Source organism: Galeopterus variegatus, unplaced genomic scaffold, assembly GCF_000696425.1.
Source record: "Galeopterus variegatus unplaced genomic scaffold, G_variegatus-3.0.2 Scaffold1830, whole genome shotgun sequence".
NCBI lineage: Eukaryota > Metazoa > Chordata > Mammalia > Dermoptera > Cynocephalidae > Galeopterus > Galeopterus variegatus.
In genome coordinates this window covers 51,420-62,267 of record NW_007727941.1, presented here as the reverse complement: position 1 = coordinate 62,267, position 10,848 = coordinate 51,420, and the positions used below count along the sequence as shown (strand labels likewise).

The window sequence follows — 10,848 nt, the reverse complement described above, 5'->3', positions numbered from 1 at the left end:
TTTAGCTTTTATGTTTTTCTGCTGATTCTTTTCCTAGAAGATCTGTGCAATATTGATACAGGGGTGTTCAGATCCCCTGCTATTATGGTATTAGTGTCTATTTCCTTCTTTAGGTCTAATAGAGTTTGCTTTATAAATCTGGCTGCTCCAACACTGGGTGCATACATATTTATTATTGTTATGCCTTCTTGATTGATCAATCCTTTTATCATTATTTAGTGGCCCCCATTATCTCTTTTTATGTTTTTTAGTTTAAAGTCTATTTTATCAGATATAAGAATAGCTACTCCAGCTCATTTTTCATTTCTGTTTGCATGGTAAATCTTTTTCCATCGTTTAACTTAGTCTATGTGAGTTTTTATAGGTGAGGTGGGTCTCTTGAAGGCAGCCTTTTAGTTGGGTCCTCCTTTTTAATCCATTCAGCCAGTCTGTGTCTTTTTTTTTTTTTCCTTTTTGTCTTTTTTACTGACCGGTAACGGGATCGCAACCCTCAGTGTCGCGCCCGTACCAGGGACCAGCAACAGGATTGCAACCCTCAGTATTGCGCCCACACCGCGCTCAGCCAGTGAGCGGGAACCGGTCTCCACATGGGATCCGAACCCTCGGTGGGAGCGCCTCTGCGCTCTCAAGCAGCGCACTCTCCAGTGCGCCACCAGGCCGGCCCCAGTCTGTGTCTTTTCATTGGGGAATTTAAGCCTTTTACATTAAGAGTTGTTATTGAAAAGTGTTGATTTAATCCTAGCATTTTATTGATTAATGTTGGGATGTCTTAAGTGTCTTTTGTTCCTTTCTTTCTGATTTACTGTTTGTTTTCTGTATTTGTTGGTTCCTTGGGTTGTAGATAAACTTTTTTTTCTCTTCCTTGTTGCCATTTTTATTTTACTAGTGGTTTTTGATTTTTCTTGAGTTTTTATGGCAGTGGTAGTTATTTTTCAGGTTCCAGACACAGTACTCCCTTGAGAATTTCTTGTAAGGGTGATGTGTCGTAGTGAACTTCCAGTTTTTGTTTGTCTGAGATGTATACTCTTTGCCCTTCATTTCGGAAGGATAGCTTTGCAGGGTAGAGTATTCTTGGCTGGCAATCTTTGTCTTTTAGTATTTTGAATATATCATCCCATTGCTTTCTGGCTTTTAGGGTTTGTGATTAAAAGTCTGATGTTAGTCTCATTGGGGCTCCCTTATAGGTGATTTGACGCTTCTCTCTTGCAGCTTTTAAGATTCTCTCTTTGTCTTTGAGTTTTGCCAATTTGACTATAACATGTTTTGGAGAAGACCTTTTTGGGTTTAATATGTTTGAGGATCTTTGAGCTTCCTGAATCTGAAGATCTGTGTCTTTTCCTATACCTGGGAAGTTTTCTGCTACTGTTTCGTTGAATATGTTTTCAATGCAATCTCCTTTTTCCTCCCCTCCTGGAATACCCATGACTCGGATATATGAGCGCTTAAGTTTGTCTGATATCTCTCTCACATTTTCTTCAATGCCTTTAATTCTTTTTTCTTTTCTCTTTTTTCCTTTTTTTTAATTGTCTGCCTGTGTTATTTCAAACAGCCCATCTTCAAGGTCAGAAGTTCTCTCTTCTACTTCTGCAAGCCTGCTGGTTAAACTCTCTGTTGTGTTTTTTATTTCATTAAATGAATTTTTCAGTTCCGTAAGCTCTGCTACATTCTTTTTCTGGGCATTGATTTCCTTGTACATTTCTTTTTTCAGGTCCTGTCTACTTTTCCTCGTTTCATCATGTTTACTAGCTGAGTTTTCTTGCATCTTATTCAGTTTCCTTATAATTATCACTTAAAATTCCTTGTCTGATATTTCAAGGGCTTCTTGTTCTATAGGATCTAGAGCTTGAAAGTTATTACCCTTTGGTGGTATACTTTCTTGATTTTTCATATTCCTGGTATCTTTCCTTTGATATTTAGTCATTGTGGCAGCGGGTTTCACGGTCCACTGGTTTGACACTATTGTCTGGCTAGGATGCTTCTGGGGCTGCCAATTTGTTATGGCTTCCTCAGTGTCTGCTCAGTTGCCCACTAATACCTCAGGTGTTAGGTCGCCTCTGGCTTGGCCCTCTCTGGGGAGGTGCCTCTCTGGTCAGCATGCACTTGGCTGGGCTCGGGACGTCATCAGGTGGCGGCAGCGAGGCCTACCTGCTGCGACACACACTGGCACCACAGGGCATGTGGTCTCTGTGGATCTTCAGCTTCTCCCTTTGGGCACCTCTCTGATCCGTGCACACTCAGCCAGTCTGGGGATGGAGTTGGGTGGCGGCGGCGAGGCCTACCTGCTGGGTCCCACGCTGACACTGCAGGGTGTGTGGTCTCCACCGATCTTTGGCTTTTCCGGCTGGGCGCCTCTCACTATAGTCATTTTTAATTGATAACAATGTTAGGTTCACATTTTAGAAAGTGGGGGATATGGCATATGTGCCTTTCTCTTTCGTGCAATTCCCTCTTTTTTCTTCTGAGGATCTTGTATTATCACATCTATTTTTAGTTTTACTTTTTGGAGAATAAATGAATACTGAAATGAGAGTCTATGATAGAGAAGCTCATGATACATAGTTTTTAAAATGTCTTGAGACTTGACTTCCCTTTCCTCCTTATAGCTTTACAGGAAAAGTCCTAACCTGATACTGAAGTTTCAACTTGTATTCAAGAAGTCAGCTGAATCGACAATACATGATTAAAATAATTTTTTATTACTACATTCCACTAGTGAAATATTTCATCACTTCTCTGACCATTATTTTTCTTTACTTTCTTCCTTATCTTCTTCAGTGTTAAATTTCGAGTGATTTTGTATTTCTTTTGGTTTTAGTAAAATTAGAAAAGCAATATGATGTAGTGGAAAGGGCTCGAGATTTGAAGTCAAACCCATTTGGGGTAGTGGGTTAGTCCCCATTTACTTGTGTGACTTTAGGTGGGTCACTGACCTCTCTGAGCCTCAGTTTCCATATCAGTGAAATGGAGATGATGATAAAACCTGCCTTTGCTATCACTGCCATAACATGGTAATGAAATGAGACTGCATGTTCGAGAGTCTTTTGCTATCCTCTGAAGTGGTTGGTACACTGTGACAGTGATTATTATCAAATGAGTTGTTCTTTTAAATGTGTGAGGAGAGGCACACATCTCTTCCTTAACCAGCACAGCTATCTGAAACCTCTGCTGACTCATAGCGGGCCGCCTCTCACGACAACGCTCCCTGCCTGCTGTGGCCCCATCGCCAGGTGCCTAACCAGCCCCCAGGCTTATGAAGTAAGTTGGTTTTATCAAAAAATGAAATTCTTCAGAAAGTGAAAAGTATCTGCTCTGTGGTTGGGTTGCTAGTTTTTCATTTTATTTTGGTTTGGGTTTTTGTCTTCGAGGTATAAAATCCAGGAGAGGGAATTTAAGCATATTTTGCTCAATCAGAAAGTACACTAAAATCTATAAAGATAATTCACAGCCTCTGAAACATCATTTGAAAACAAATATAGAATAGCACCTCGTCTTACTGTAAGTGATTTTAGCAAATAATTCTGTTTATGCTGGCTTTCATTTACTTGCAGTATGTGGCCTGAGCTCAGTACTAAATGTGTATATTTTCTTCTACAAATGAGAGTTTTCACAGTTACGTTGAGAGCATTATAAAACTATTTTTGATGCCCCTAAAGTACAACAGATGTTTTGTTCTTTCACACCTACCAACTTTTGGATGTTAGGGAAAGTTTATCTGCTTCTGTTCCACATTGCTGGGAGGCATGAGCATATCTACATAGAATCAAGATTCCATATTTTTTCCTTAGCCACCAACATATGATTGGTGATTCGATAAATACTGGAACTAAGAAAAAAAATGACAGGTTTGCTAACCAGCCTTTATTTTTAAATATGAACATTTGTTTATTTTTTTATTTTTTATTATTATTTTTTTTAAATCTTTGAATCTAAACCAACCCTTTAGAAATAATCTATGGCATCAAATAGGCTCCCTTGTTAACAAAGCCTACCAGTTTTGACTACTCGGATGCAACACTCAGGACCTTGAGTGGAGAAGGAAAGTTGTAGTGAAGCACTGTAGATGTCCCCCAGCTCCCTGCGACCTCTTTTGTGGCATGTTAGAGCAGATCCTACAGTGTAGAGATGGAAAAGAGTAGGCAGAGTGGTGGTGGCAGTTGGGCCAGGGAGGAGCCCCCACAGCTTTATGTTGTGTTGAGTGAGTGCACATTTCTGGCAGACTGTGCTGGTGGGGTTTGGAGAACATCCCAGGTTGCCTTGTCTCCCTTCTGCATTGCCCAGGCTCCCCTCTCAAACACAGTCTCCATTTCCCCTTTGCCCTGTTAGCCCACGTGACTCTGTGCAGAGGGGTCAGCCAGCTCTGTGGGTCAGGTGGGGAGGCTTGGCTCTTGAATTCCAGAGACCTACTTGCCATCACTAAAAGCCAAAAGAGGTCTACAACAACTGCGTCCTGTGGAATATGACACACCGTTTTAGGAGTTTCCTAAGGCTGCTGTAACAAAGTTCCAGAAACAGAATGGCTTTAACAACAGAAATGTATTATCTCACAGTTCTGAAGGATAGAAGCCCGAGGTCAGGGTGTCAGCAGGGTTGGTATCTTTTAGTGCTGTGAGGGAGAATGTGCTCTGGGCCTCTCTACTAGCTGTGGTGGTTTGCTGGTAATCTTTGGCATCCCTTGCCTTATTGATGCATCACCCTCTACCTTCGTCTTCACGCAGGGCTCTTTCTTTGTGTGTGTGCCTCTCCCTTTGTGTGTGTGCCTCTACCTGTGTCCGGATTTCCCCTTTCATAAGGACACCAGTCATATTGGATCGGGGCCCACCTTATTTCTAAATAAGACCCTATTTTTTTTTTTTTTTTTTACTTTAATATTACATTTTTATTTATTTATTTTGTATTTTTTAACTTTTTCTAGAATGAGAGTACAGGTGTCTTATAGAATTTGGGGGTTGTCTTGAAGCACAGCGGGGGAGGTGAAGTCCTATTTTTTTTTTTTTTTTTTATTTTAATTTTACTTTTTTTTTTTTTTATTTTGTATTTTTTAACTTTTTCTAGAATGAGAGTACAGGTGTCTTATAGAATTTGGGGGTTGTCTTGAAGCACAGCGGGGGAGGTGAAGTGGTGGCAGAAAGGATGACAAGGCAGTGGGTTGAGAAAAGGTCAGAGGACTTTGGTCAGGCAAAATGATTACACCTGGGAGAGGAAAGCTGATCTAGCAAACAACGTCACATTCACAGGTGCTGGGGGTTAGGACTTCAACATCTTTTGGGGCAGATGTGATTTAACCAATAATAACTGTCAAACTTACTTTTTTATATTTTTATTGTTAACTACTTTTTTTAGTTATAAAACTAAAATGCTAACTGAAGGCCATAATAGTCCATTTGTTTAGTCTCTTTCTAAAATTATTTTCTCAAAGATTGCAAACAAACAAAAACTAACTAAATAAATGAAACTAAAATGCTCATGACCAAATATTCAAACAGTATGGAATGTACACAATGAAAAATAAAAGTTGCATTTCTCCCACCTGGACTCCCCAGAGGCAGTCTTTATTAAAGGTTTACTCTGGATAATTCCTGATATATTTTTATCTATGCAAACTTATATGTGTGTATATATAGCTTTGTTATACACAAATGGGTGTATTTTCCCAGTACTTGCTTTTTGCAATTATTGATACATGATGGATACTTTTTCATGTGAGTACATTAGATCTGTTAACATTCTCTTTTTTCATGGCTATATAGTATTTAAATTTGGAGCTGTACCAAAATTGATGTATTTAGTCTCGTGTAGATAGACATTTAAGTTGTTTCCTTTTTTTGCTGTTACAGACAATATTTATGGTGAGTATCCTTTTACATATAAATTTACCCAAGTGTATAAAAGTATATAGAATAGATTTTAAACGTGAAATTGCTGGTCAAAAGACATGTATTTTTAAATTTGGTAGATATTGCCCCAAACCTCAAAGTTAATAAAGACATTAGAAAGTGCTGAAGAGCCTCTGCTGACCTGTGAATGAGCCACAGTGATTTGTTATGAGGGTTGCTGAATTAAGTGATAGACACGTCAGATTTACTGTTATGACTAGATTAGATAGGAAGGGATTTTGGCTGATTGGTGACTACGGGTTTGTTTTTTAATTCACATTTTTTTGTCTTTGACTGTTTAGGGAAATTTCTAGCACTAGCAAGTACTTTTTTTTTTTTTTTTTTTAGATTTTTGTCTAATAGTCTTCTCAGTCTGCAGTAGTCCTTCCTTAACTGCAGTTTTGCTTTTTTGTGATTTCAGTTACTGTGGTTAACCATGGTCCAAAAATATTACAGTATATTGAGAGAGAGACCACAATTACATAACTTTTATGACAGTATATTATTATAATTGTTCTATTTTATTATTGGTTGTTGTTAAGCTCTTACTGTGCCTAATTTATATATTAAACTTTATCATAGACATGTATATATAGGAAAAAAACATAGTATATATAGGGTTCTGTACTATTCACGGTTTCAGGTGTCCACTGGGAGTCTTGGAATGCATCCCCCTCAGATAAGAGGGGACTACTGTATTTGACTATTTTAGACAAATTAAAAATTTTCAAACACACACAGGATTTGGAAAGCTGCAGAATCAAGTTCATCAGCATATAAAATATTTCTGTCAGCTCTGCTTGCCTCAAGAGTGTTAATCATATTTTTTTTGCTAGATCTGTATGCATATTTAGAATGATTCTTATTCTTTACACTACAAAAAGACTTTCTTCTGATTTTTAAAAGTAATATGCACTCATAATAAAATTTCAGATAGTACAGAAACATATAAAGAAGAAAATAAGGGCTGGCCCGGTGGCGCACTGCTACAGTGCGCCGCTTGAGAGTGCAGCAGCGCTCCCGCCGAGGGTTCGGATCCCACATACAGACCGGTTCCCGCTCACTGGCTGAGCGAGGTGCGGACGCAACACCGAGGGTTGCGATCCCGTTGCCGTCCCGGTCCGGTATGGGCGCGACGCTGAGGGTTGCGATCCGTTGCTGGACACGAAAAAAAGACAAAAAGAAAAAAAAAAAAAAAAAAAAAAAAAAAAAAAAAAAAAAGAAGAAGAAAATAAAACTCACTAACAATCATCATGTTGAATGACCTTCCAGACTTTTCTGTGCATGTACACATTTTTTATTTACCAAAATGGAACTATACATTCTTGACTCTTTTCTCTTTCTAGAACTTTAATTATACTATTTTGGCCACAGTTTTTCCATTAGAACCAAAGCTTGTGGAGCTAGGAGATAAGTATGCAGTAAGGGCTGGAGCTATTGGCTGGAGTTATTTCTCAACGCCCCGACTGTGTTAAGTGGCCAGACTATACAGCACTTACCCTTGAAACATAACTACATGTGTCAGTCTGCTCTTCCTCCTCCCTGCCCCCAGACTCTACGCCCTTTGAGAGCAGGCCCATACACACATGGTTGTTGTTCAAGGTTAGTGCTACCACAGAGAAAGGGCCAAGTCCAGGGTGCTGTGCGAGCACATAGGAGGGACACCTGACCAGTCCTGGAAGATCAAGGGAGACTTCCAAGAGAAAGTGATAAGTAAGCGCTAGTCACATGAACGGGGTGGAGGGGCCAGCGTGTAAAAGAGCATGAGAGATCTGGGCATCTGTCAGCATGTCAGTCTTGCTGGCACACAACAGGGCTATGGGGTGGGAGGGCAGATTGTGGCAGGAGATAAAGCTGAAGAGCCAGGTCACACTGTTGTCTTAAACCAAGGCATGGACTTTAGGCTTTATCCTGAGGGCAGTTGGCTACCACTGAATGGTTTGAAATAGAGAATCCTCTAAAAATTCTCCTATTGGAAATGTTTCTTGAATTTCTTAACAACTCTTAAACCTTAATTTCTTTGCATTTAGAACCAGGAACAATTGAAAGATGATGATTCTGATCTTATTCTCAATGATGGTGATATCAGTTTGACATATGGGGATTCTACAGTGAACACGGAATCGGCAACATCCAGTGCCCCTAGGAGATTTATGGGCAACAATTCTGAAGAGGCCTTGGATCGGGAGCTTGGATTTGGGGACCATGAATTGGTCATTCGTGGAACACGCCTGGTTCTTCCTATGGATGATTCTGAACCCGCATTAAATTTGTTAGATAACACAAGACACAGTCCAGCCTAAGCTTATTAATGTCACTTAGTGATTTGTAAAATTTGCACATGTGATTGTGAAGAAATTTGTACTACCTAAAATGTCCCAGTGCATGTCTCTGAATGTGTAAGCTATATAAATGCTATTTATATGGCATAGAAAGAATATAAATATCCTGTACAAGGCAGATTGTGAACAAACTATTCTTTTAAGTTTTACTGGCTGCACTATATAGACTGGATCTGTTTTAGAAGGTTACTTTCACAGTGATGTTGTGTGTTCTGTTAGCTTTATGTGTCAGTTAAAGTATAAAAAGTGATGGATTTACTCTATCTTATATTTACCTGACACTTAACCAGAGTACCAAGTCCTTGTGATGTGAATTAATTTTGTGTGTGTGGTGGGGGAGGGAGAGAGAAGTGGAAGTCTTATTTCCTAAGGAACCCAGGGAGGAGAGGTTCCTTTGTTGGGGAAACTTTTGTTGATCGCTGCTGCCTTTGTCTGTCATGACCTTTTTCTTTCCCTTTTCTCTGGTGGCCTGTTGTGGTGCAGGGATCTGATGGCATTTTGATTTTGCCCCATTCAGGTTGGGGAGTGAAGTGTGGGGGCCCTTTTCCTCCCTTGCTGTGAAAGAACAGATTCGTTGACTACAGTACACTGCGATTCAGAAAAGAAGGCTACAAGTGATTTCCAAGACCACCTTTTCTTCTAGACCAAGGTCATAGAAGGAGTCGCATCCAGCCAGCTTAGCCAAAGTACAGGTGTATATAGTTCAGGGCAGTTGATTTAGATTTGAAGGGGGCTGGGGCAGGCACAGAGGGGGCAGAGGACAAGAGGGGAGTAAAGAGAATGGTGGTTTCAGAGATCTCTCTTCCCCAAATATGTAAATATTCTATACCAGATAAGTTTAAATGAGAAATTTAATTGCTGCTTAATTTTTGATTATGTACTTTATCTGTATAGCAAGCTTTGTCATCAGAAGTTTTTATATCGATTTAAATCGCTGCTCTTTAGCAGCCAAACAGGAGCAAAATGTAAAATTTTTTAACTTACTGTGTCTAATTGTCATTTGTTAGTCTTTAGTTGATGTTAAAAGTTAATTTATGAATCCATGCTTGTTCTACATTTCACCAAAGGCAGTCATAAGAGAAATATAATGCTGTGAAGCATTTTTTGTAAGGTGGCTCCTTTGTGTGCAATGGGTGTAGTTGTCTTCATTTTCATGTTACTTTTTTTAATATTAAATACCTAAGCTGCCATGTGTGATTTTTGTTTTGTTTTGTTTTGTTACGGTTTTCAAGGAAGAGCACAGAAAAATGTCCCATTTCATATTCATGCTGAAAATACCTAAAGGTACATTGAACGCTTGGAAGGGGAATACTTTTTGATGTTGATTCTGACCTGTTAATGATTCAGGAGAAAAATATAAACTTTTGTGGATTTCTCCCACCTCAGGTCTGAGTAGCATTGCCTTAAACCTTATTCAATTAGAATATTGATTTATTTACATGATGTTCAAATTTTCCCATGAAAAATATCCTTCCAAAGAAAACGTACTTATTCTCCAAAAGACGTCTGTGCTATCGCAAACACTCCTTGAGAGTTTAAGGGAATTCTAACATTGGACCTTTTAGTGGCAGCTTTGACTGTTGGCATAGCCATTTGTTACGTAGTGGTAGTGACTTTCCTGCTATGCAGGAATCCCTCCCGTGAAGTGTACGTTTTATATGATATGTGCCTCTTCGTGCAGTAAATAATTTCTTGTCAATGTATGTTTGAGGGGCTTTGAACGTCAGCATCACTTACCCATGAAGTTATTCAAGTTGTAAAAGGTTATACAGTAATTTAACAGCTACCTTTTTTATTCTGTCAGGTTACTGAGCTCACTTTATGTAAATACTTAGCATGACAAATTCAGTAACTCTTCTGTTTCGGCATGCATAAGACTTTTCATTAGGGAAACGGATAAAGCTTGAGCCAACTAAATCTGCCTTCATCCTTTATCAAAGGGGAACCAAGCCTCCTGTGCTTACATCAGCATCTGGAAGATTTTCCTCTCCTTTAATCTATGTGTACATCTTCAAGCAAAGAAGAGAGAAAAACTTTGCTCAGACGCCTATCGGTTTTAGACACCTGAGTGAACTTTGATGGAATACAGTCTGAGGTACTATCATGCACACGTAGAACTACTCTTGGACTTGTTTTTCTGTTGTTTGTGGAACCTACACGTTTGAATGACTTGAACGTTGCATCTTTTAAAGTTATTTTTTAAGGGTTCTTGGCATTTATCCTAGTTGTCCGTGTTTGGCAATGTGCTGTTAAAGTAATAGACTTTTAATCTTTATGTATTTTTTGTTTTCCCTTGGAATACTTGGACAGATGTTATAGTGGTTTCTTTTAGGAAAATCTGTCATTAAAAAAATTATAGCCTTGCAAGTAACCACTCACCATAGTTGAGTCAGTTTATTCTGGTGAGATGTAAAGAGTGCTGACTTCATTTATTTTTCTACCTATATATCTACTGGAAAGGGGGAAAGATTGATGTTTTAAAAAGAAGCACACAGAAACCTAACAGAACCTAACTTATGGGGTGGCAAATTTTTGGTGCTTATGTGTAAGGGTGGATATATTTGCTTATGGTCACAATTGGACCATTTAAGAAATATGACTCAAAGCAGTCAAATGGTGTTACATTGATTTGT

At 39.0% G+C, this 10,848-nt stretch overlaps 1 protein-coding gene across 2 annotated transcripts in view; it reads left to right on the top strand.

Annotated features, from left to right (window-relative positions):
• Positions 1-10,591, top strand: part of SLC9A6 (solute carrier family 9, subfamily A (NHE6, cation proton antiporter 6), member 6) — a 54,395-nt gene extending 43,804 nt beyond the window's left edge. Inside the window, exons 14-16 of one of the 2 annotated variants that reach the window (XM_008579198.1) lie at positions 3,150-3,255; positions 5,835-5,846; positions 7,904-10,591. In XM_008579198.1, coding sequence (XP_008577420.1) covers positions 3,150-3,255; positions 5,835-5,846; positions 7,904-8,176 — 391 coding nt within the window. In that variant the 3' untranslated portion in view covers positions 8,177-10,591. The remainder of the gene's footprint in view (positions 1-3,149; positions 3,256-5,834; positions 5,847-7,903) is intronic. The other variant, XM_008579199.1, reaches the window with a different exon arrangement.
• Positions 10,592-10,848: the final 257 nt, after the last annotated feature.